Source organism: Rattus rattus, chromosome 5, assembly GCF_011064425.1.
Source record: "Rattus rattus isolate New Zealand chromosome 5, Rrattus_CSIRO_v1, whole genome shotgun sequence".
Lineage (NCBI taxonomy): Eukaryota > Metazoa > Chordata > Mammalia > Rodentia > Muridae > Rattus > Rattus rattus.
Genome location: NC_046158.1, coordinates 109,970,067 through 109,996,622, shown reverse-complemented (window position 1 = coordinate 109,996,622; position 26,556 = coordinate 109,970,067). Strand labels below are relative to the sequence as shown.

Below are 26,556 nucleotides of genomic sequence, written 5' to 3'. Positions count from 1 at the left end.
CAAAGTTGTAATTTTAGTATCAGTTCTTTACCTGGTAGCTTTGCTCCACCAGGGCTCCCAGCTGGAGCTTGGTTCACAAGCAAATCAGCACCACCTCTGGTTTAGTCCATCAGCATAAGAAGGCTTGTCTTGGGTTATGCTGTTATTTGAAGCACCAGGCTGCCAGCCTGGGGCTTCTGAGCTCTTTGTTTCTAGTTCTATCAGAGTTGCTGGGTAGCAAACTTAGGCACCACATACAAAGTTACACTAGATGTTTTTTTTTTTTTTTTTTTTCCTTTTCTTTTTTTCTGGAGCTGGGGACCGAACCCAGGGCTTTGCGCTCACTAGGCAAGCGCTCTACCGCTGAGCTAAATCCCCAACCCTCACTAGATGGTTTTTTTAAGTTATACAAAATGATATCATTTATGTTCCTAACATCTTGACTTCACAAAATGACCAAGATGGTTTCTGAAATGTTGATACTTCCTGTTTCCTTTACCTTAAAAGAGAATTGGACATAAGGACACAGAAATATAAAAGCAACTGGTCTTATTTGTATGGGAGTATGTCTCAAGTAAGCATAGCTGTCCTAACCAGTAAATAACATCACCTGGCATTTTGCAAAAGCATGTCTTTTCAGCTAGTAAGCTTTCATTACAAGTATTTGTAGTCTCTTCTTCCACTTAAAAACTTTGAATAGAATTTGTGGCTGTAAAGTTTAGGTACTCAGGGAAAGCCAGCAACTGTCTTCTGAAACTGTGTTCAGAAACTTACACAGAAGTATTTTATTTGAACTGCAGTATTTTATTTGTCTTTTTTTTAATTAGGAGAAAATGTGAAGCTTCCCACATAGTAATGCTTACCCTGGTTTTACTATCCCTGCATTTACTCTCTGGCTGGTCATATCTCTTACTCAGTGTATGCTTTTGTTGTTAACATAGCCTATACTATAGTTTGGATGATTAACTTAAAATAGATTTAACCTCAATTTTAAAATAGAGTTTGAAATGTTATGTTTTTAACAAAGATTCATGTGGAATTGTATATGTGTACCTGTTCCTAATTTTTTTGTTCTTTTCAATAATAGAATCGAGTGGAAATAAATGATTTAGACCCTGAGGTTTTTAAAGAAATGATGAGATTCGTTTACACAGGAAAGGCACCAAATCTTGATAAAATGGCTGACAACTTGTTGGCAGCTGCAGATAAAGTAAGTAATGGGATTTTTAGAGGACAAAATCAACAAACAAAAACAAAAAAATCCTCAAACTTGCCATTTATTGGAAGCTATTATAAATAAAAATCTAAAAACAACTTTTGATATAACTTAATTTATACTATTTGTTAGGTAGTTTTATAAAATAGCATAAGGTAGACTACAATAGGAATAAAGTTGACTAAAATATCAATAGGATAGGAAAGTATGAGGGGTCTGGAATTTTCCATGGAAGATTAAGCCATAGCTTAATAATTTCTAAGATAAATGCAGCATATAGCTGCATATAAAATGTTAACGAAACTTATGGCACACTGCACAACTTTTGTGTATTTTCCTTAAGAGCAGTAGGCTTTACATTATTCTCTTTATAGATTTATTTTAATATAGCATAGAAAGAAAAATTGAACTAGCACTAATAAATGGTCATCATCTGGTAAATATATGTTCGTGTATGTAGTTAGCTGCAACAATAGTGGTTGTTAATTTTTACTCAACGTTTCAAGGATCATTCTTCAAGATTGAGTTGGCAGAGTAAATACTCAGTAGTAAATGCTAAGTTTGAAGTATTAGGAAAGAAAATGAATTGTTATATTAGTTATCTGGCACACAGATACACAGATATGTACATATGTTCATTTATTTACACACATATGTAAATATAGAGAGAGTAGGAGTTAGAGAAAGATGTTCATATTTAATGACCGACTACATAGCAGTAAAAAGGGGTTGAACTATAATCAATAATGTGCACGAGCCTGAAAAAAGTCACACTGTATAGCAGTGCTAGATGGTGAGTAACATACTGTATAATTACATTTGTGAAAATAACTTCAGAAAATACAAAACAGTTCCTCAGCACATGTCAGTAGCACAGAAACTGCCTGGAATTGAATGAGAAAGATAACTTCAAAGGGTATATTCATTCTTTTGGATGATGAATTTATGGTTGTGTTAAATCATCAAGATCAAAATTTTAAACAGGTGCTATTTATTTTCTGTCATTAAACCTCAGCAAACCTTTACACTAATATCTGCAAAAAAAATAGTAGTTGTAGTGTTTAGTTAGCTTTCAGTTAAATCATTCTTCAATGTTGAATAGTGGCAAAAGAAATACAGTATGCTACATACTAAGTGTAAAGTATGGAAAAGAAAATGAATTGTGGCAGGAGGTAACTGGCAGCACAGGTGAACAAGAGGGATGACACGAGTGGGTTCTAGACAGTCACTATTTCTGTAGTTAGGTATTTTCACACTTAGTGACAGGGAGCTAGCTAAGGCAGCTTGGTAACTATACTGTTACCTCGTGATAGTGGAATGTATGCCTTTCTGTAGTTCAGCATCCTTAAATCTAAGCTTGCGTTCTTTCCACCAAATTAGAAATTGAGATATTAGGATACTTTTCACAATGGTGAATATGCACATCAGTGAAGATCTAATAATACATAATGAATTTTTAAAAAGGGTACTGTCTTAGTTAGGGTCTTATTGCTGTGAACAGATACCATGACCAATGTAAGTTTTATAAAGGACAGCATTTAATTGAGGCTGGCTGACAGGTTCAGAGGTTCAGTCCATTATCATCTAGGCAGGAACATGGCAGCATCCAGGCAGGCATGGTGCAGAAGGAGCTGAGAGTTCTACATCTTCACCCGAAGGAAGCCAGGAACAGATTGAGCATCCTCAGGCAGCTAGGAGGAAGGTCTCCAAGCCTACCCTACAGGGACACACTTCTTCCAACAAGGCCACCTTCTAATAGTGCCATTTCCTGGGCCAAACATATGCAAACCGTCACAGACAGGTACTATGACTTCAGACAGCATACAGTAGAATGAGATGAAATGAAGGTGCTACCCAGAAAGAGAAATTTGAAAATTATGTCGCAAAAAAAGGGACTGTAAGCATCTTAAAAATCCATTATGCAAAATCTACCAGACTGCTGTTACACTTCCCCAACTTATGGACAGTTTCACTCAGATCTCTGTTATGTGTTCATTACTTTGCTTTCTTTTACTAAACAAAATATAGATTAAATTTTCTCTCAGATGAATTATTTACTTTGAGAAGAAAAGAACTGAGATAAATGTTTACCTGACAGCATATTCTTTAGTATAACTTATTACTAAGATAGATGTCTTGCATAAATCATACTTTAAGATTTGCTATATTTGTACTTAAACCATTTTCTAAAGCAAATTAGTATTTCTCTTGAATGTATTTATTTACGTTTTCTTCATAAGCTAAAACAACAGGTTATTGATTTAAAATAACATTAGTTCAAAACAAAATTTTCTGAGTTTTATCTGCTATGTTACAAATATCACATACTTACCCACTAAATAAGGGGATAAATGTTTAATAATTATGTTTTCTTTTGGGTAGTATGCACTGGAACGGCTGAAGGTCATGTGTGAAGAAGCTTTGTGTAGTAACCTCTCAGTAGAAAATGTTGCTGATACCCTTGTCCTTGCAGATTTGCACAGTGCAGAACAGTTGAAAGCCCAGGCAATAGACTTTATTAATAGGTAAGCTATATTTGCATTTCATTGGACATGACATATTGAACATGTTTTTCACTGGGATTTTCTTAAACTCTGTTTAAATCTTTAATGCAGGTGCAGTGTTCTTCGACAACTTGGGTGTAAGGATGGGAAAAACTGGAACAACAAGTAAGATGTATATACTTTTGTTCACGAACAGTAATTGTGGCTTCCGATAAAGCCAACTATCAGTTATTTTAAAAATAGTAATTTTACTACTTTTAGTAGATTGCTTAAAGTTTAGTTTTCATGCAAATTGAGATGGACGCTATTGTGGTGTTGTTTGTTGGTTTGTTTGTTTTCCAAGATAGGGTTTCTTTGTGTAGCCTTGGTTGTCCTGGAACTAGCTCTGTAGACCAGGTTGGCCTCAAACTCATGAAGTCCCACTTGCCTCTGAAGTTGTGAGTCGCCACTGTGTGGGAGGATGGATGCTCTTAATTTCTTGAACAGGTACACATGCACATCACACACATGGTCTTTAGCTGAGTACAGTCATTATGAAGGTTGCTAGAAATCTGGTTTCTGTTTTCAGAATGTGTTAAGGAAGGCTAAATCTTCAAGACTTGCCTTGGAAGTCTTTAAAATTTTTGTTGATTTTGATAATGCTTGTTGATTGGACCTGAGGTCTTACACATGCTATATATACAAGGACTCTACCATAGAGCTACCTAACTCATAACCCTTTTTGAAATTTAATTTTGAGTCAAGATCTTAATAGTTTGTTGTTTTTTTTTTTTTTTTTAGGATAGATTCAGACTTGACTCTTCCTGCCCTAGCCTCTCAAATAGTCAGGACTACAGATCATACTTTTGAGTTATAGTCTTGCTATGCATTCTGGCCCATCATCAAACTCAGAGACTTCCTGTTTTACCTCAAGAGCTAAATTATTACTATTTAGATCACCAAATGCTCCGCCTTATATCCTAAGTTGCTTACTACTGTAAATCAGTAGCATTGTTGTTGAAGTTGGGTGAGTGTTAACTCCTGCTGAGCCTATAAAGTATGAGAAATGAATAATTTTCTACTTTTCCCTATCTCTTATTTTCTAGTATTCTTGTAATTATTTGCAGTAACAAAAAGAATAGATGATAGATTTTTCATAAACTTTTAGTTTTACCTGTAAACCTTTAAATTCTGCCTTTGAAAAATTATCTAAAGTTGATATGAAATTACAGACTGCCATGGGCTGTCTATCACAAAATACATTATCGAGGGCATGGGATAGTCGGTAAAATTTAAAAGGAGATAGTATTAAAGACAGTGCATATTTAACTATTTTCCATTGCACTTATCTGTCAGTTTCATATTTATAAATTCTGTTTTCTGAAAGTAAAGCTTTTTACTGCTTTCAAATCTGTGGTAGTTATCTTCAGTGACTAGTGTATGATGCCATGAGCTGTCAGAGTGTGAGTCTAACATCGTGTGTGCATTAGCAGCAGTGACCTCAGGGCTGTCAGGGTGTGAGTCTAACATCGTGTGTGCATTAGCAGCAGTGACCTCAGGGCTGTCAGAGTGTGAGTCTAACATCGTGTGTGCATTAGCAGCAGTGTCTCTCTTTGGTCCTTTTTCCTTAGTTTTAGTATTTCCAGGTTTATTTTAGTCTTAAGAAAGTACATCATACAACCTTTTTTCTATCAAAATATTAGGTAACTTTATACACTTTTCCTGTTATATGTACAGACTATTCAATATATATTTATTTAATCAACAAATATTTATTGAATTGATAAATGAACATATTCAAGTAAATTAATAAGTACCAATGTGATTCTAAATAACTAGTTAAAATTTTAAACAGTAGTGATGCTGTTGATATCAGCTAGTACTTAATTCAATATACTTAACGTTCAATATATTTCAATCATTGTTCTAATATATGGCATATAAAATGACATTGTAAAAATGTCTTTGCTTTTAAGTAATTAATCTAATGGAGATAAATACACACTTGTACCCTTTAACATGATCGATAGAGGAAGATATGCTCAGGGACTTGACTAAGCCCTGGGACAATAGGAGTGGCTTCACAGATTGGGCTGAACTGCATTTTAAAACATGAACAAGAGGTAGCAGAAGGAGTGAGAAGGAAAAATCAGACCTGACAAATGAAAAGGGATTCATGAAACAAAGCATAGCACTGTACACGGGTCCTGATTCTTTGTTTACCAAGTTCCCAGAACTCTACTGCTTAGTAAATCAGATATAGTGGCAAGCATAACAGATATTTCCCCTCTCTACAGATAGTTTATGGTGTATAGAAGATTGATGAAACAAGTAATTGAAATAAAGTATGGAATCTAGTTTTACTTCTATTATAGAAAATCAGAGTAAAGAAGGTGTAAAGTAAGTGGGTAGTGTGCAAAAGCTAGAGAAAGTCAGCAAAGGTCAGATCCCCCAAACCACACATTAGGGCTTTGACAGTGAAGTCCAGAGTAGTGAATCTCCAGTAACAGGTGATACCTGTGGTGAGACACAGTATTTAGTAGGTTGATGAGTGCGCATAGAAAGGTTGACGGAATGTTGGTTATTTGAAAAACAAGGTGAAATTCAGGTAAGTGGAAAGTATAGAGTACAGAAGGAAGAGAAAGGAACTAATGTGTTTATTGCATTTTCACTTATTCTGATTGCTCATTAAGAGCATGTAGTACACACAGAACAGTTGAAAAGAACTGTTGTAAAGGGGAAACCAGAGTATAGAACTAGGAATGCAAAGGTATAAAAAGGATGGGACCACATTTCTCACTTTTAAAACTTAAATGTAGGTAAAGAAAAGTAGAATAAAACATAATAGTCATGTGTCTGTCAGAGCATTAGGAGAATGTGATAATCCAGTTGTGAGATTATGAAATTAATATATGGTTGCTTGATGACATTTAGAATAAAATTGGGACTTTGGTGCTTAATCAGGGCTCTTAGATGTTTAACTTGAATCACTGAACAACAGTGAAAGCTTCAGTCAAAATGAAGGAGAAAAAACTTGAGACGTAAGGAGAAAAGTGATCCATTCTCACATGACAGTGCTGGGATCCTGAGACTTACGGCTCATTCAGATAAAAAGAGCAGTTGACTACAGGGAAGCACTGAGATTTGACTTATCAACAAGGAACTACTATGTCTGATTATTAGAAATGTGACAAGTGGATAAGATTACATGCACAGTGTAGTAAATGGAGAAGAATGTTAAGTGAAAGTTGGAACTCTGGAGAAAATCTGTTGGAGGTATGCATGAAAAAGGAAAAGCAATGATCTGGATAGAAGTGTCTAGCCATCAGTGGAGAGCGTGGGGAAAATGACATGTCTTTATGTTCAGATTTGCAGAAGAAACCTGTTCAGTTTTGCCAGAAAATGCTAATAAGATAAAGATGTTTTTAAACATTCAAGTGAATGTATGAAAAGAGATATGATGTCTAAAATTTCAAAACACACAAGTTAAAAAACAAATTAAAACAAAAAATTGATAATTCAGCAATGCATTTGTAAAGTGTCTTTTCAGTAAACTTCACTTAATCTTGTTTTTCAGCCAAGCAACTGACATAATGGAAACATCGGGGTGGAAGTCCATGATCCAGTCTCGTCCTCACTTAGTGGCCGAAGCCTTCCGAGCGCTTGCTTCTTCACAGTGTCCACAGTTCGGTATTCCACGCAAAAGGCTAAAGCAGTCTTGAGTCTTCGACAGACAATAGAAAGGTCCCGAAGGACTCCAGTACAAACCATAAGCAGCAGTTGTTTCTGTCTCTTGTCCACAGAGCAGGAGCTGGAAAATTTGCTTGCTTTCACGTGGATAATTTATGGTTTATACTTCAGCTTTAAATCTGACTAATTAACTCACTTCAAGGCCTTAAATTGTCTTCAGTGACTTCTCTTGTTCATATAATAGTTTTGTTTTGTTTTGTTATTGTGCCTTGTCAGTTTGCCAAGGCCATGCAGGATTGCACTAGCTCCACAATGCAGTAATATTGATAACTGATAATACTGGGTTTCAAAGGATCTTCCATTATTTTAAAAACAAAAGAATTTTATAGGTTTTGTTCTATGTGATCTCCAAGTATCAAACTAGGTTCTTTTGGATTTGGAGATTGCCAGAGGCACCTCCAGTCTCAGTTGTGTAGACACTAAAGAGCCTGTTACCATCTAGGTAAATGATGGCCATACACTGCTCTGGTTTTTTTTTTTTTTTTTTTTTTTTTTTTTTTTTTTTCATTTCAAGGCAGGTAATGAGTTGATCTAAAGTTTTAGTAATATTTGTAGTGTTTGTCTATATATTAACTGCTCAAGAAACTGGGTTTATGCACATTTGTAAAGATTGAAAAATAATGTTAAGATTTCGATAAAAAGAAAGCATGGCTTTTGTTAATATTTTAAATTTATAATGACTTTCATTTGAAAGAAAAATTCAATAGGCGTTTAAGTCAGGATGACCAGTGTACATGTAATGAGCGGGCCAATTAAGAAAGGTATATTTGCACTTTTAATGTGGAAGTTTTCTATGATGAATGGTACATATATTTTTTTTAGGTGGATTAATAAGATTTTAATTATGTTTCAACATTTAAAAGAAGTTTTTATGACATATGGAGCCCAACTTGGATATTCATGATAATAGATAAAATTATGCTTGATTAGATTTCAAATTATTATTATTTGAGTTTATTTTAGCTTTATCACATTTGGGGAAGGCACCTAACAGTAAATGAGCCCCATATAGTCTGCTTCTTTTCAAAGGAATTAACAGATACTTGCTTGTGCACGCTGTGTGGGGAAGCAGAGTGAGTATGTGCAACCACACTAGGGATTTTTTCTCCTCGGTGGCTCAGTTGCTAACATGGTAGATTATTGAAATTTTGCATAATGTCAACAGCATAAATGTTTCCTGTTAACTGTTTTAAGTGAACCAGTTTTTTATTGTTATTAAAGTTTAGCTTTAAACACAAAAATATTTTAGTAGTTGGGAGATCTGTTGTGATGCATTGTTCTAGAGAAGCAGGAGTGGTCAGTGTCAGATCATTGGTGACTGAAGCACTGATGATATGCTCTCTACATAAAGATAGAGCATGTTACTGGAAAAACAGGTATATGTACCTGTATTTTGCATATATAGCTTATTCCCTGTATTAAATTTTACATACTTTGTTTATTTAGTTACAAAATTCAGGAAAAAAGCATATTGTTTTAAAATAGACATTTTTAACTATAGCTTTTTAGCTGTTAACTAAAGCAATCTTAAAATACATTGAGAAAATACTGTCAAATCATTAGTTATCAAGAGAAAACAAAGATTGTAGTTTTAGATATTTTAGTTTTGATTCTTTGTTGTGTTAAAATGGTAAGATTATTTGGGATAGAGGAAAAATTTTCAAGTGACAGTGGGCTTTACCCTATAAAAGAATCATGATGAGCAAAAATTTATTCCCTTAATTTCATCATAAAACAAGTCCTGTTACATTAACAGCACAAACTTCTAAACACATATATACACACTTTTAATACAAGATATTTTCATGGTCTGACAAAAAGCAAAGATTCCACTCAGCTGGTGGAATACATTGTCACATATCATAAAAACACTGTACATATGTACAACGTATGTAAATTGATTCATTGATTTGGTCTATATTTCTAACCATGGTGAAATCAGTAGTAATGCCATATAATAAACATTGTAAATGTTGATTGATAATGTTCAGGATTTTCTTATACAGGCTTCTGGTTTTACTTTGCTAACATATTTTCTACCAAAAAAATTCAACACTGTGCTCTATAAATACCAGTGTTTGCTGAAATGCCCACATTTTAGATGGTACCTACGCTCACAGAATCATACAATCTTTTCTCTCTCTCTTTTTTTTAATGTGTATTTTAGTAGTTTTGGTTCTTGAGTGTGTGGTAAAAGGCTGTTTGCATTTTCCTCATTCACTCATTTTTAAACTATCTATATAAATACAACTTGGGTATGATTTTTGCTTAATGCAGTCTTTGTGCTTTAAGTTACCAGTTTGCTCCTCTTACCTTCTAGTCACCTAAACAAGGCTTTTCTCAGAACACAATGACTGGTTTTAAATACTATAATTTAAAAATGTATCTATTAGAAAACTGTTCTTTAGAGTAAGATTTAGAAATATGGTATTTGTGCCTTTTTTATTGTTTTTCTTTTAATGTGTTTTGATATTTGGAGCACAAATATAAAGGTGCCATAAGATGGCTTGCTAATGTTACCTCCTTAAATATTTTCTATGTTACTATCTTCAAATAATAATTGGAGAACCTTGAACGAAATGTGGTTCTTTGTGTGAGATATGTATGTGTTTGTATTTTCTTAAGCTGTGTGAAATATGTTTAAGAGTGAATTTATGAAAATAGAACTTAGTTAAATATGCGTGTACTTTATTTAAAAAGACAGTAGATTGCCAGAAGACAGTGTAATCCTCAAAAATGTGACCAGCATTCTACATTATAAAATAGGAAAATAGTGCTGTTTTACATTATCAAGAATAATTAAATTTTAAAAATAGTTGCTTTAAATATTTTAAAGTGTCATGAACATTATTATTTTATTTTTTAACTCGATCGAATTGAGAGTTTAAATTTTCAGAAATATTAATTTGTTCATTTAAAGCTTTATTCATGAATTTTAAGTTGTTATGTGAAATTATAGATAAGGGCCTCAAGTATGGCTCAGTGATAGATAGTGTGTTTATGAATATTTGTGATCCATGTGTTGGATCCATAGCAATACCAACAAACAAAAAGATGGGATCGTAGATATGATTCATTTAGAAAACAGAAGCAAAGACTTGGGTAAGTTTTATGAAAATCTAACGCAGCAGTTTTACTACAAGTCACATGTTCATGAAGAGGTGAAGTAATCTCTTTTGGTCATGTCTGGTCTTTGATGGTTACAATGGAAATATTTGTTGTGTTCTTTAGAGAGGTGAGTGGGTGAGTGAGTGGGTTTCAGTGTTCCCAGAAAATAAATACAGCACTTTCAGCACGTATGAGAGTATTTTACAAAGCTTTTTATGTAGAGAATGTGAGCTCCAACTAAAGTGTTCATGGAATGATGTAAGTGTTGGCTATGTCAATCTGAAATAATACTGAGTGCCTCCAATGTAAGACTTCTTTACTAGGAATGAAATCATACTGTATCTTCTGTTGTTGTATGTAAGTTTATATCTGAGAAGTAATACTTATTTTTAAATATTTTGTTAGTAAAGCTTATTATATACTGTAATCTAACTAGTAATTTAGCATTGCTTACAAATGAATTGAGCCCACTTTTTTGAAAATAAAGTTCTGCTAAAATTATTTAAGTTCAGAAGGAAGTTGACTTTTAAAACTCAGACCTTTAACATTTAATCTTTCTGGCCTTTATTTAATCCATTTGATGTTTTATGATGAGATACACACTATTTGTGTTATTGTTGGAAATAGATTGTGTGTTTCAGCACGTTGAGTTAAAATAAAATTGTTACTACTTATTTAGAATTAATTTCCTTGCTTGGGTTTATTTGAGTCTTCTCTAAAATGTCTGCTTTAGTGTGCTGCTTTAACTTGAAAATTTAAATTTCACATGCTAAGTGCCTCCTACATAGGGAAGCTTATAGTTCTGACAGTTTTAAATATCGTTGCTATTAAAATGCAGATATAGTCTAGATATTGCTAAACAAGCTTACTGAGAATAACAAAGTGCTTAATAATGTAATGTAGCCTCGATGTCAGGTAGAAGAATGCCATAGTAACCTTCTATGTACCCAATACATGCCCTAAATTCTTACTAGGATTGTAAAATAGAGCATTTTCCATGTAAGTGTAATGAAATGATATAGAAAAGTTGTAATCAGACCCCAAAATAACTTAAAAGGAATTTTTTACTTGTACACTGCAGCATTTGGCCTGATTGAGTGTTCAGATTAATGTGCTGTGTTCTCTACTACCTCAGAGGAGTTGTAAAGGACCAAGAATAATAGTATTTTCTTTCTTCATACTTTAAAGTATTTTGAGATTATATTATTTTAACATTTATTTCTTCCATTTCATCACTCAAAACTCTGCATGCTGTTTTTCAAATTCATAACTTTTTTCCATTAATTGTTGCATATGTGTGTGCAGGGCTGGAAGTGGGAGGTATTTCAAAAATACATAAATACAGCCTACTCAGTCTGTATGATGTTACTTCTCTTTATGTTTTCAGGACTGACCATTTAGAATATTCTTCCTGGTGCAAGACCATTTTTCCTGCTGTCAGCATTGCTTTAGTTCTAGTAGTGTTTTTATGTTTGGGTTCAGGCCTCAGGACTCCGCCCTTACCCTCCCTTCACCCATTCTCAGCCACATTAACATGTCTATTGTTGTTCTTGTTCAGCTCATGCCTAAGCAGTCTTGGTGGCACCTGGACTGGTCCTATGGCTTCTAAAATTTTTCCATCCCCTCCCTCTTCAACAATGATTCTTGAATTTTGGTTGCTGTTGTAGATGTTATCTCTTGGGAATAGACTCTGCAATTCTACATTTTGATTGGCTGTGGTTTATGGTAACAGTCTGTAAGTCTGTTTCAAAGAGAATTTTGCTTGATTCTGGGTGAAGATTTTTATATGTGAATCTAAGGACTAATGTTTAGAGAGTAGGTGGGATTCTGGTTTTGTAGGATGACAGTTGTAGGTTCTCCTCCAAGATCCATGTCACGATCCTCGAGTAGTTGTCTTGGTTTCCATTTTTCTCTTGTTGAGTGGGTTTTAAGCCCAAGTTAGAGAGCTGTTCACTACTGGTCAGTTATGTGCACAGTACTGCACTCAGGGTTCACTGCCATGCTGATTAATTACTGGTCAGTTGTGTGCACCAGTACTGCACTCAGGGTTCACTGCCATGCTGATTAATTACTGGTCAGTTATGTGCACAGTACTGCACTCAGGGCTCACTGCCATGCTGATTAAGTACTGGTCAGTTATGTGCACCAGTACTGCACTCAGGGCTCACTGCCATGCTGATTAATTACTGGTCAGTTGTGTGCACCAGTACTGCACTCAGGGCTCACTGCCATGCTGATTAAGTACTGGTCAGTTATGTGCACCTATACTGCACTCAGGGCTCACTGCCATGCTGATTAATTACTGGTCAGTTGTGTGCACCAGTACTGCACTCAGGGCTCACTGCCATGCTGATTAAGGATCCTCGTGGTTCTTTGGCACTGTAACAGCTGCTCACTGCATCTCTTCCTTCAAAGCTTGTATGGCTTTTAAAAACCTTAGCTAAGTTCTCCTTGAAGTTTTGTATAGTGTAGAAGTGAAAAGTTCTTTTTAAATTATTTGTGGGTCTGATTACAATTTTTCTATATCATTTCATTAAACTTACATGGAAAATGCTCTATTTTACAATCCTAGTAAGAACTTATGGCATGTGTTTGGTACACAGTCTTTTTTTTTTTTTTTTTGGAGCTGGGGACCGAACCAAGGGCCTTGAGCTTGCTAGGCAAGCGCTCTACCACTGAGCTAAATCCCCAAACCCCACAGTCAATATTTTATCTGTTGTCCTTGCACCCATAGTAAGCCCTTAGTTCCCTTTTTATGACCTTTAGTTAATGGTTTTACAACCTCTCGGAGTGTTGCTCTAAGTTGTAGATGTCTGCTTATTGTCTCAGAAACAATTAACTCATGACATTTGAGGAATGGCAGAGTTATCATTGCAGTCTAGACATTAGAGAGACTGAATAGCAGCTCTGTTATTAAAGAGGCCTGAGTGCCTTTGTCTGGGTCACCATTTTGAAAGTGGTGACTCCTGCATGCTGGTTGTTTCTGAAGAATAAACACTCTTTGTTCTTGCATACTATTTGAGTTCCGAGTCTTACTTCAGTGATTGTTGAACCTTAACATATATATTTATAGTGACATCAGTAGTTCTCAACCTGTGGATCACAACCTCTTTGGAAGTCAAATGATCCTTTCACCAGGGCCATCCAAGACCATCAGAAAATAGAGGTAATTACATTATGATTCATAACTACCAAAATTACAGTTATGAAATAGCAGTGAAAATATGTGATTGGGGACACCAGAACATGAGGAACTATATTAAAGGGTCACAGCATTAAGAAGATTGAGAAGCACTGTTATTACAGTGTTTTGGGGAGTCTCTTTGCAAACACTGATGAACACCAGAACAGAGTACTTCTCATAACTGGTATTAAGGTTTTTGTTAGAGGATTTTTGAATAGGCAGATAGGGAATTTTCACTTGAAATATAAGTGTATGTTTATACACTGGGTAACATTTATTTTTAGGTTGATAGTTAATAATATGTGATAGGTATTCTCTGCAGATAATCGAGCCAATTCGAGCGTAATTAAAATATGTAAAGGCAAGTTTCTTGGGAAGCCACTCTTGGACAGGTTCACTGGTCTCAAGGATTTGGCCAGGGAAGTTACCATGGGAAAATAAAGGAGTGGGGGAGAGAAAAAGAGAAAGAACATGCACAAGCATGGAGAAAGAATATGCAGAGATACAGACAGACAGAGACAGAGGAGAGACAGCAGGAGCCAATATGTCTGGATTATAGATTGAAGAACTTCTGGGGGATCCCTGATCTGGAAAGGTCAGGATAAAGGCAGGGTATCCTAGCCATAACCCATTATAGGTAAGGGCTAAGGAATCTCAAAAGCACGGAATCAGGAAAGGAGTCCCACCTTCATGAATAGGCAGTTGGGCAAGGAAAAAGGCTATTGATTGACTGTACTTCTCTGGTGTCCATTAATCTCTGAGGGGTGGATTTGAGTGCATTCTCTAAAGCTTAAAAGGATTTTTTTTTTTAAGTTTAGAAAAAGATAAATTTTAAACGTGTTAGTATTACCACTGTTTGAAATCTGTACTGAAATCCTCCTTGTAGAAAAAGCAACAGAATCATGCCTTTGTATCATAATAGAGACTTGGGAAAGAATTTAAAATTTGATTAATGTTAAATATCTGAACTTTGAAATTTTAATAGAAGAGTAGCATAATGAGGGGAAGGAAGAAATCTGAGACATTTATCATTCCTTTTATATACCTTATGCCACATTGTTATCACCATTTAAGTTTAATGACTTCATAACTTGTATTTTAGCAACCTTTTCTGGTTTTTGTTTTTCATTTTTTAAATTTTATTAATTAATTAACATTTATTTATTATTTTACTTACTCATTTTACACTCCACTCACTGACCTTTCCCTGTCTTCTCTTCCAACAATGTTTTCCCCGTTCCCCCTCTTCTCCTCTGAGTAGATGACCCCCCCGATGATCCGCTCCCACCCTGACTTTGTGAGGCATCCATTCCCAATGAGACCAGACAAGGCAGCACAGGAGGAAGAGCATATCCCATGTACAGGCAACAGGTTTTGGGACAGCCCCATTCCAGTTGTCTTGGCTGCTAATCAAGGTTTGCAAGCAGTGGTGTTTTCTTTTCTGGAACCCAAAGCCTCAACTCTACAGCTCTCTGTATATAAGCTTTGGGTCAAAGACCCAGTCTTTGTTGTGGAACAGATTGCTTGTCCTAGCCAGCCAGCTCTACATAGGGGATCCTGGGAATTTGAGACCTGGAAGGTGCATTTTGTTCTCCATGGCTGCTGGGAAATGGTTGCTCAGTAAGTCAAAAGTTAACTGCATCAAGCAGGAGAGAAATGAGTGAAAAGAGCTGCCCCAAGTAGCTGGATACTCAACATCCCCCAACACCCATCCCACACCCGTTTTCAGCGCTAAGTATTCTGTGCAGACAAAATGAACCAATTGTTTTTGAGAGGCCAAACTTAATTCCATCTTGGGACTGGCCTCCATATTAAAAAGAGAGGGGGAAAATAAAGCCTGAGAACTTAACTTAACCTACAGCAGAATCCAAGCTGCTCCCATGTACCAGGAAGGATCCCGCAGCTTGTCCTTGGCCAGAGTTACTCCCTAGCTAATTCCTAGCAACAGTTAATCAAAGATGAGTCTGCTTCAGATGTACTTTCAGACTGTGATAGTGTACGGTCTTGTTTCAGAGCACCCACCTGTCGACTTACAGCCATTCTACTAGATGCTTGCCAGACTGGACACCCCCTGCTCACCCCTTCTCTTGCTCCTCTTTTCCTATAAAAACTTGCTGAGGGTTCGAGGCTGGGCTACCCTCCTTCCCAACCTACGGTATCAGGGTTGGGTTGGAGGAGAGCCTAAGCCCGAGCTTGTAATAATGCTGTTAAATCGCTGGTCTGTTGGGGGTTCATGGATGCTTCCTGGCACAACATGTTCATTCCTATTTCTTTAATTGCTTGGGGTGATTAACTTTTTTTTTTTTTTTTTTTTTTTGGTTATTTGTTACTCGTTTTCTTTTCCTCCTTTGAGAACTTTGTGTTCAGATCCTGCCCATTTATTTTGAGCATTTTTATGTTTTGTTTTCTGGTAGTGGCATTTTTGTAATCTTTGTATATTTTGGATATTAATCCTCTGTCAGATGTATAGCTGACAAAGACTCATTCTGTGGATTCCCTCTTCATCTAGTTAATTTTTTCTAAGTTTTGAAGACCTTGTAAGTTTTATGAAGTCCTGCCTGTCGATTGTTGGCCTTAATTCTTGGGCAAAAGAAGTATGGCTCAAATTCTTTTTCTATACCTATATCATGTAGAGTACTACCGGTGTTTTCTGTCTGGCAGTCTGTCTGTCTATAGATCTGTCTGTCTTTCTGTCTATCCATCTCTAGTCTATCTTTTAAATATAAATATTGCCTGTAGATCTTCTTTGTAAGCCTTCTGTGACTATATCAATTCCTGAATTATGTTAGTTGGAGGATTTTTTATTACTATGTCAATCTCAATATTATGAGTCTGTACATGTTTTAACTAACATAAGTTTAATTGTGATTATTTGAGTAGATTTAGAAAATCATCTAGTTTCTTTTGATTTTTCAGCTTAATGGACTGCTGGTTTTTATTGTATTTCTTTATCACAGTCTGAATTCCCTTCTTGTCCGTTTTAATATTTTCCTATTTATTTCTGATCCTATTCATTTGAGTGCTCTCTGTTTCTTTTCATTAGTTGGGCTATGGGTCAATCTAGTTTATCTTTTCAGAGAACCAGCTCTTCATTTGTTAATTATTTGTAATCCATTAATTGCTCTGCTTTTTCTTACATCTTGTCATTAAGTGGGATTAGATTTCGTTTCTTTTTCAGAGTTTTATGTTGAAACATTTATTTATTTGTAATTTTTCTGATTTTTTTAAAATTTTTTATTTATATGTGAGTACACTATTGTTGTCTTCAGACACACGGGAAGAGGCATCAGATCTCATTACAGATGGCTGTGAGCCACCATGTGTTTGCTGGGAATTGAACTCAGGACCAGTAGCAGTAGCCAGTAAGCTAGTGTTCTTAATGGCTGAGCCATCTCTCCAGCCCTGAATTTCTTTTTTTTAATGTAGGCAGTTAGCAATATAATTTTACTTGTAGAACTGCTTTCAGTGTATCCCATAGTTTTTCGTTGTATTCTGTTCATTTAATTCTAGTAATTTTTTTTTTTTTTTTTTCTTGATTTCTTTGTTAACCTATCTGCCAAACAGTAATGAGTTGTTTAAAATTAGTAAGCTTTTGTGTACATACTAGAGATGTATTTGCTGTCCATTTTAGTTTTGTATATTATAGTTAGATAAGCTACATGGAGTTATTGTAATCTTTCTTAATTAGTACACATTTTGTTTTCTGTCTAGGATATGGTCTATTTTAGACAAACTTCCATGCATGTTCTTTTTGTTCTGGGGAGAAATATTCTGTAGATAATAATTTAATCTGTTAGATATGTGATGTCATTTAATCTTGATTTTTTTTGTTGTTGTTGTTGTTCTTAGGTTTTTATTTTGTTTTTTCTAGATGACCTGTCTATGATATGTCTATGACATATGTTTAAGATAATATTGTTTTATTTGTTTGCTATTCTTGTAATTAAAGTGAAGTGGCCCTCTCTATTTCTTGTGATCAGTTTTAATTTGAAGTGGTTCTTTTTGTTTGTTTGTTTCGATGTCAGGATATGATGTCTACTTACTTCTCCCCACTTATTTACAATACTGTGTCCTATTCTTTTGCTCTAAGGCAATGCCTACCTTTAAAGGGAAGATGTGTTCCTTGTAAACAAATACGTTTTATTTCTTAATGCATTCAGTCCTTTTTATTTTTTAATTGGAAAGTTGACCCTATTGATATTTGAAGTTACTATTGAAATGTGCATTAATTGTTGTCATTCTATTCTTGATTCTTTGGTGTTGTGTGTGTGTGTTTGTGTGTTCCTAGTGCTCCTTTGTGCTTTGGTAATTATAGTTTTATAATTAGTTTGCAATACCGGCTATTCTGTACTCTCATCCCTACAGACATAGCTTCTTGAATGTAGTTGCTGGATATTAATATTTTTTAAACTGATTTTTCTTCTCAAACTATTATGATATTTTTTGCTGGGTATATTAGTCTACTACAGCTTTCAGTGGTTATTTAGGACTTGAATGCATTGGTACAGGCTCTTCCAGATTTCTACATTTCCATTGAGAAACCAGCTGATGAGTTTAGCTTTATACATGACTTGTGTTTTGTTGTTGTATCTTTTTAAGCTTTAAATATACTTTTCCTATTTCTTGTATACTTAAATGTTTTAACAATGATATGACTTGGATTTTCTTTTTAGGTCTCATCTATTTGCTTACCTATGTATATATATCCCTTCTTTAGTTTGGGAAATTTTCTTTTGTTGAAGATCTTGTGCCTGCCACTAATGGGTATTTCTCTTCATGATCAAAATTCAATGCTTTGTTTTTTTTTTTAGTGTCCCACATTTTCTTGTATGTTTCTTTTTAGGTTTTTTAATTTTGTTTTGCTTTTGATTTGTTTTTCATTTTGGTCCTTTTCATCTAAATTCTGTATTTTAATTTTAGGTCCTGATACCCATTCTTTTTGGCTTTTTTTTCTGCTGTACTCAGTTTTCATTTAAATGTTCTAGTTGCATTATTGGAATTTTTAATTCTGTTTTCATCTCAACTTAAGTGCTCTGCAATATTTCTCTTTATTGAATTCATTTCAAGTCCTATATAAACTAAGTTGTTTTAATTAATCTTCTTTTTATTTTTTTTATTAAATGTATTTAATTCTCCTTTATTTTTGTTGAGCTGTTTTTTTTTTTCAAACTCTTAAACAGTTTCCATGAAGTTTACTGATTACTCTGTTAAATTCTTTGTACTAGGATTCACTTAGGTAATTCTGTGGCAAACATTGCTACAGGTCTGGTAGGGTTTAGAGGAGAGATTATTGACTTGGCTTTTCATTGTTTGTATTTTTAGGATCAGATGTAGTCATTTGAACTTCTTTTGGTAGTTGTGTTTCTGATATATACAGAGTGTTTTCTGGAGAATGGAAGATATGGTAGTGCTACTTTGAGCCTAAAAGTTGGCTGTTGATGGCTTAGGTAGAGTGAAGAAGTCATGTAGACAGAAGAGACTAGGCTGTTAGCAGGATTTTCCTCTTGGTCCAAATGTTGAAAGTAAAGATAGATCTCTGGGTAGAGAGATAAGGTATAACATGGGAGAGGCCTTTAGGTTGGAGAGTAAGCAGAGCAGGCCAGGTCCTGGTAGAAGCTTATAGCTTATTTGTGGCACAGGCAGAGTAGGGTGATGATGCTAGATGTTGCGGGTGTGAGATTCTGGAAGATCTGGTGGGGGAGGTATGTGTGTGGTGAGGAGAGGTGGGGATGAGTCTAGAGATAGACTCCTGATGCAACCATCTCTGTTGGCATCACAACCAGCAGAGTAATAATTTGATGAAAACTTTGTGGTGAAATTCACTCAATTCTATGTCCACAGTAAGGCAAAAAGTAAGGTATATAAAGATTGGATATGACTATATAGAAACCCTTTATAGGGGTTGGGGGATTTAGCTCAGTGGTGCAGAGTACTTGCCTTCTAGTCAAGGGCCCTAGGTTGGTCTGGCTCCAAAAAAAAAAAAAAAAAAAGAAACCTTATAAATCTGTGCACCTTCAAAGGTGGCTTCTATTGATTAATTGAGAAAAAGAAGCTTATTATAAGGTCCTGAGCATGGATCTAGTGAGTTCTCCCACCACACAGATGGTGCAAATGTCACCAGGCTACTAACTACATATGCTACCAGTCTTCTGGGTGGATAACAGGTTATAAACTACTTCTTTTGAGAGATAAACCAGTCTGTTTAACATTCCAATGCTCCCTAGTGCAGTCCTTCTCAACCTTCCTATTGCTATGATCCTTTATATAGTTCATTATGTTGTGGTGATCCCAATCATGTACTTTCATTGCTACTTCTTAACTGTAATTTTGTTACTATTATGAATCATAATGTAAATACCTATTTTCTGATGGTCTTAGATGACCCCTGTGAAAAGGTCATTTGACTTCCAAAGGGTTTGTGATGCACAGGTTCAGAAAAACTGTTGTTGTACATATATTGTAATACTTATATTGTAATAGCCTCTTCCTATAGCCCTTGGCTGTCTTCCAGAGTTGGAAAGTAGGTCTCTGTTGGTCAAGACACCACATACTTGAGACACAGCACCCTGAAGACCCTGAGCTGGAAATGACTTGAATGAATGCCTCCTCCCTGAGGACTAGCTTTTTCTGCTATCAAAAGAAGTCACACAAGTTTAAAAGGAAGAGAAATAATGAGCTGTTGTTATAATGCCAGTGAACTACAATGATAATTGCTATGGCACTATAACCCTAAGGGTACAGTAATGGCACACATAACTGGCCAGTGATCTATACAGCCTTCTAATTGTACTTAAGATGCACTCAATTTTGCTACTGTTATGAATCATAATGTAAATGTGTTTTCTGATGCTCTTTGGCCACCCATATGAAAGAGTTATTTGACCCTAAAGAGTTTGTATTTCACAGGTTGACAATCACTGCCCCTATTGCTTATCTGTAAGCAAAAGGACTTCGGTGTTTCCTACACCTGAGGAAGAATGTATAGGACCTGACTGAGTGAAGAGGTTCAATCATACTTCTAATGAAGACATTAGAAGAACTCAATCACAAAACTTGCAGCTCCTTTTTCCTTTGTATGAGGAAAGTTTTCACACATTTGCAGTGTATAATGAATGTTACATTTTTTGTATTTCTATATAATTTTCTTTTTCTCTCAATTAGTGATTTTCATGTAATCTTACGGTCTTGTGATAGAACACCCACACACTTCCCTTTTCCACAAATTCAAATAAGATCTTAATATTAGAGAAGTGTCATATGAGAATAGTGCTTAACACACACACACACGCACACACACACACACACACACACACACACACACACACACACACACACACACACACACAGAGAGAGAGAGAGATCGATCTAGTTCCCTAAGCAAGATTTTGAGATTGCATACTGTTCAAAGTCCTAAAAGCATGTGAAGTTTGTGAAAATTGAATAGCAACAATGATAAAAATGAAAATGGTATACATTTGACATGGTCATAAGTTAGATATTTTAGACTTACAAAAGATATGAAAGTGGGTATGTGGAATCAGTGAGAACATGTGTCTTTGGTCCTGTTACCACATGATCAAGTCTTAGAGAGGTAAAGTATTAAAATTCTCTTAATTTTATTTATCAGTACAAAGAGTGTTTGGTACTTCTTGGTTTGTATGTTTTGAAAATTAATTGAAAGTTAGGTTTTCTGAGGAATAGCTTCTTCTGCTTTTTGTTCATAACCTCCATTTCCATAACAAAAGGCTATGAAGCTGACTCTGGCTAGGACAGTGGTTCTCAACTAATGTTATGAACTGCTTAATACTGTTCCTCATTTTATGGTAACCACAAACCATAAAATTATTTTGTCACTATTTCATAACTAATTTTGCTACTGTTACAAATGTAAATATAATACAAATGTCTGATATGCATAATATTCAGAGTGGTTGAGAAACACAGAGTTAGCCCATCCTCATTTCAAAGGACATGTCTATAAGGAACAGCTCAAGGAGGGTGTTCAAAGTCACAGCTATCATTAAATCCTAGTCTGCCGTTAACTATTTTGAGCTTTTACCAGTAAAAACAAACAAGATGAACTTAGGTAACAACTACCCAAAAAGATTTAAAAAATAAATTAATTAATTAACACCGCTGTAAATCTGTCAATATCTTTGCTGTGTACATCTACTATGTGTGCAAGTAGTAGACTTGATTTTCTGTCTCAAATTGTTTAGAGCGTAACGTGGGAACCTGAAGGAGTATTTATGGAGTATAGTGTTTTTGAAATTAAAATAACCCTAAGATCTATATAAACTTGTTTAAAAAGAAAAATAGGCCTCGGTTTGAGGCTGTTTTCCATTCTGTATTATGCAGAACCAGTTGTGTATTATTAAAGAGATTTTCGCTTTACGAACTCTCTTAAATGTGCAGTGATTTCCTCATTGAGGACACATATTGATTCTACAACAAAATTAACTTTAAAAATGAGAATATTCATAGTGAAAAGAATTTGTGAACACCTAAACCTAAATATAACTGATGTTTTATGAGAAAGATAATCTTAATATCTCATCAGTATATTTATGTTCCTGTGTAACCATCAAACATTCCTATGGATGATCAAGGATTTTTTTTTTCATGTGATGTAAACATAACGATTTCTCAAAGAAATTTTTTTTTTGTAAAGTATAGAAAGTTTTCTTCATAGATCAAAAAGTACAAGTAAATGTCCTCTTTATGGGTTAATACTAGAACTAAAAAATACCTTAGTCATACATTGCAGGTATCCCTGTCATAGTTGGTATCAAACACAGGAAATGTTTATTGTGTAATCGGTTCAGTGTGTGAAACAAGAATTGTTATTTTGGAGAGAAGGCCTATACTTAGAAATTATGTATAATTATCTCCCAAGAGACACAAATGAAACAAAATTTTGCTTTGGTAATATAGAATGTATAGACATAATCTGTGAGGTGCATCAACTAGCAGACACCATTTGTGGAAACAAAGGCTTCAGTCACAGTTATAGAAAATAAGTGTAGAAATTGCCTTGCTATGCATAGCTTATTCGATGGAAATGTTTTTCAACAAAATTACGCTGACATAAAGGAGAGAGAAGTCGTATTTGTATTAAACAAAATGTAGTTGAAGGAAATAAGGAAAACATAATACCTATCTTTAGATTGCATACTAAGACAGAATATCAGGATTCAAAGTAGAGAATATGTATCTACAGTTTTCAACCTGATGTATGCAGTCCCTTTGACACAGATCTCAAAAAAATATTTACATTATGTGGTTCAGTAGTAGCAAAATTAGTTATGAAGTATTAGCAACATGAAGGATTTTTATGGTTGTATGATACAACATGATGAAATGTAATGAATATATGTATCATTAATGTATGGGGTTCAGGAGTACTCCACAAACCACAGAAACACCAATCTCATTCAGACAACAATGGGTTATTGAACATAACCTAAGACTGATAGATTGGGCCATATCTCAGTATTTGGGGGCTGAGCTATGACCACAAACATCTTTCTGTGTCAGCTTATAAAAGCAAAACACAAAACAAACAAACAAACAAAAACACACTGTGAGCTCATACACAGGTTCAGGAAGTACTGCCCAGTGGTTGTCTCTGACTCCTATATAACGCTTTGTGGAATTGCTTAAAATTAACAAACCTCATACAGAAGAAATAGGATATATGATCAATATGACCTTCTTCTGAGTCAAGTTACTATTTTTGTTTCAGTGACTGCCAGGTATATTGCAGCAATAGCTGTAATAGCTGGCAGGCCTGGAACAAAATAACTTCTAACTATGATGGGGACAGTGTGAGCGTCATCATTAAAAGATTGATAACCATTCCTCAGACCAAATCAGTGAAGAATTCAAAAAAAACCAAAAAACCACAAAAAACAAAACACAGAATCATATAGGAAATGAGACATCAGGAAAAGACCAACTATAGATCTGTGGATAACAGAAGAATCCCAGTTCAATGGTATGGAAAATACCTTCAATCAGATCATAAAAGAAAAATTCCCCCAAACTAAGGAAAGACATCCATACATATGCAAGAAACACATAGGGCAACAAATAGGACATAGCATAAGAAGAATATTAAAAGCTGCAAATGAAAAACTAAACCACACATATAAAGGAAAACCCATCAGAATAACTTAATTTCTTTGTGGTAACTTTGTAAACCAGAAGAGCCTGGAGCAAAGCATTCCAAGTACTAAAAGACCAGGATACCCAATACCTAGACTAATAGTGGCGAAAGAAAAATCACAATATAAATATCATTTAAGAAAAACTATCCTTGAGCTGACCCAGTTATAGAGCTCTCTGTACCCAGATATCATGGGGGAGAGAGCTGGACACTCAGAAGTGTGGACATTTCTGAGGAACTAAGGGATTAAGACTTGCTCTCATTCCTGGCCAGAGAGCCCACCTGGCTCCCCTTTGACAGGGAACCTAAGAGCAGTCAGTACAGGATCACACCCGCGTTCCAGAGCAGAAAGCCAGTCTTGGATCACTGACAGGCACCCAGAGCAGAGGTAAGACCACACTTATGCTCTGAAGAGAACCCACCTGGAACCCCAGCACACAGGAACCCAGGGAATATGGGACAGGATCCTTGGGTTTCTGCCTGTGCCAAGAGCTGACCCTGTTGACACAGCTCTCTGTACCCAGATCCTGCTGGGAGAAAGTATTTCTCAGAGAGTGTTGACATAGGCTTATAGAGGGTCAGAGACAGCAAGACAAGCTAACACTAGAGATAACCAGATGAAGAGAGACAAGCACAGGGACCTAAGCAACAGAAACCAAGACTCCTAGGCATCATCAGAGCTCAGTTCTCCCACCAAAGAAAATACTTCATATCCCAACACACAGGAAAAGATTTGGATTTAAAATCACATCTCATGATGATGATAGAAGACTTTAAGAAGGACATAAATAACTCCCTTAAAGAAATACCAGACAACAGAGGTAAACAAGTAGAAGCCCTTACAGAGGAAGCAAAAAATTCCCTTACAGAAGACCAATAAACAGGAAAGACTACACGCCTGAAAGCAGAACACTTTGTTCCCATAACTGGCTGAAAGAAAACAGGAAAACAAGTCTACATCACTCCTGACACACAGGCCTACAGGACTGTCTAGCAACTGTCAGAAATAGCAGAACAAGATAACACCAGAGACAACCTGAGGCAAGACGCAAGTGCAGGAACCCAAGCAACAGAAACTAAGACTACATGGCATCATCGGAGCCCAATTCTCCCAACAAAGCAAACACTGAATATCTAAATTTAACATCACAATTGATCAGGATGATGGAGAATTTCAAGAAAGGATACAGAGAACTGCCTTGAGAAACGAGGTAAACATAAATAAACAAGTAGAAGCCTACAGAGAGAATCACAAAACTCGAAAGAATTCCAGGAAATCAAACAGGTGAAGGAACGCAAAATGGAAGAAGCAATAAAGAAAGCACCAAGGGAGACAACCCTGGATATAGAAAACCAAAGGAAGAGACAAGCAAGGAGCTGTAGATACAAGCATCACAAACAGAATACAAGAGGTAGAAGAGAGAATCTCAGGAGCAGAAGATTCCATAGAAGTCATTGATACAACTGTCAAAGATAATGTAAAACAGAAAAAGCAACTGGTCCAAAACATACAGGAAATCCAGGACTCAATGAGAAGATCAAACCTAAGGATAATAGGTATAGAAGAGAGTGAAGACTCCCAACTCAAAGGACCAGTAAATATCAACAAAATCATAGAAGAAAACTTCCCTAACCTAAAGAAAGAGATGCCCATAAACATACAAGAAGCCTACAGAACTCCAAATAGATTGGACCAGAAAAGAAACTCCTCCCGACACATAATAGTCAAAACACCAAATGCACAAAACAAAGAAAGAACATTAAAAACAGTAGGGGAAAAAGGTCAAGTAACATATAAAGGCAGGCCTATCAGAATCACACCAGACTTCTCACCAGAGACTATGAACAGATGCCAACCCAGGTTACTGTATCCTGCAAAACTCTCAATTAACATAGATGGAGAAACCAAGATATTCCATGACACAACCAAATGTACACAATCTCTTTATACAAATCCAGCACTACAAAGGATAATAAACGGTAAACCCCAACATAAGGAGGCAAGCTACACTTACAAGAAAAAGCAAGAAACTAATCGTCTTGGCAACAAAACAAAGAGAAGAAAAGCACACAAGCATAACCTCACATCCAAATATGAATATAACAGTAAGCAATAATCACTATTCCTTAATATCTCTCAACATCAATGGCCTCAACTCCCCAATAAAAAGACATAGATTAGCAAACTGGATACGGAGAACCCTGCATTCTGCTGCCTACAGGAAACACACCTCAGAGACAGAGACAAAGACAAACACTACCTCAGAGTGAAAGGCTGGAAAACAACTTTCCAAGCAAATGGTCTGAAGAAGCAAGCTGGAGTACCCATTCTAATTTCGAATAAAATCGATTTTCAACCAAAAGTCATCAAAAAAGATAAGGAAGGACACTTCATAGTCATCAAAGGAAAAATCCACCAAGATGAACTCTCAATCCTAAATATCTATACCCCAAATACAAGGGCACCTACATACATAAAAGAAACCTTACTAAAACTCAAAGCACACATTGCACCTCACACAATAATGGTAGGAGATTTGAACACCCCACTCCCATCAATGGACAGATCATGGAAACAGAAATTAAATATAGACAGACTAAGAGAAGTCATGAACCAATTGGACTTATTTATAGAACATTCTATCCTAAAGCAAAAGGCTATACCCTC

At 35.5% G+C, this 26,556-nt stretch overlaps 1 protein-coding gene across 1 annotated transcript; it reads left to right on the top strand.

The window, feature by feature from the left end:
- Window positions 1-378: 378 nt before the first annotated feature.
- Window positions 379-11,221, top strand: LOC116901966 (speckle-type POZ protein-like). Its single transcript, XM_032904204.1, has 4 exons — window positions 379-1,189; window positions 3,578-3,720; window positions 3,811-3,864; window positions 7,256-11,221. Exons 1-4 carry the CDS (start codon window positions 1,112-1,114, stop codon window positions 7,398-7,400), a joined length of 420 nt encoding a protein of 139 aa, XP_032760095.1. The 5' UTR covers window positions 379-1,111; the 3' UTR covers window positions 7,401-11,221.
- Window positions 11,222-26,556: the final 15,335 nt, after the last annotated feature.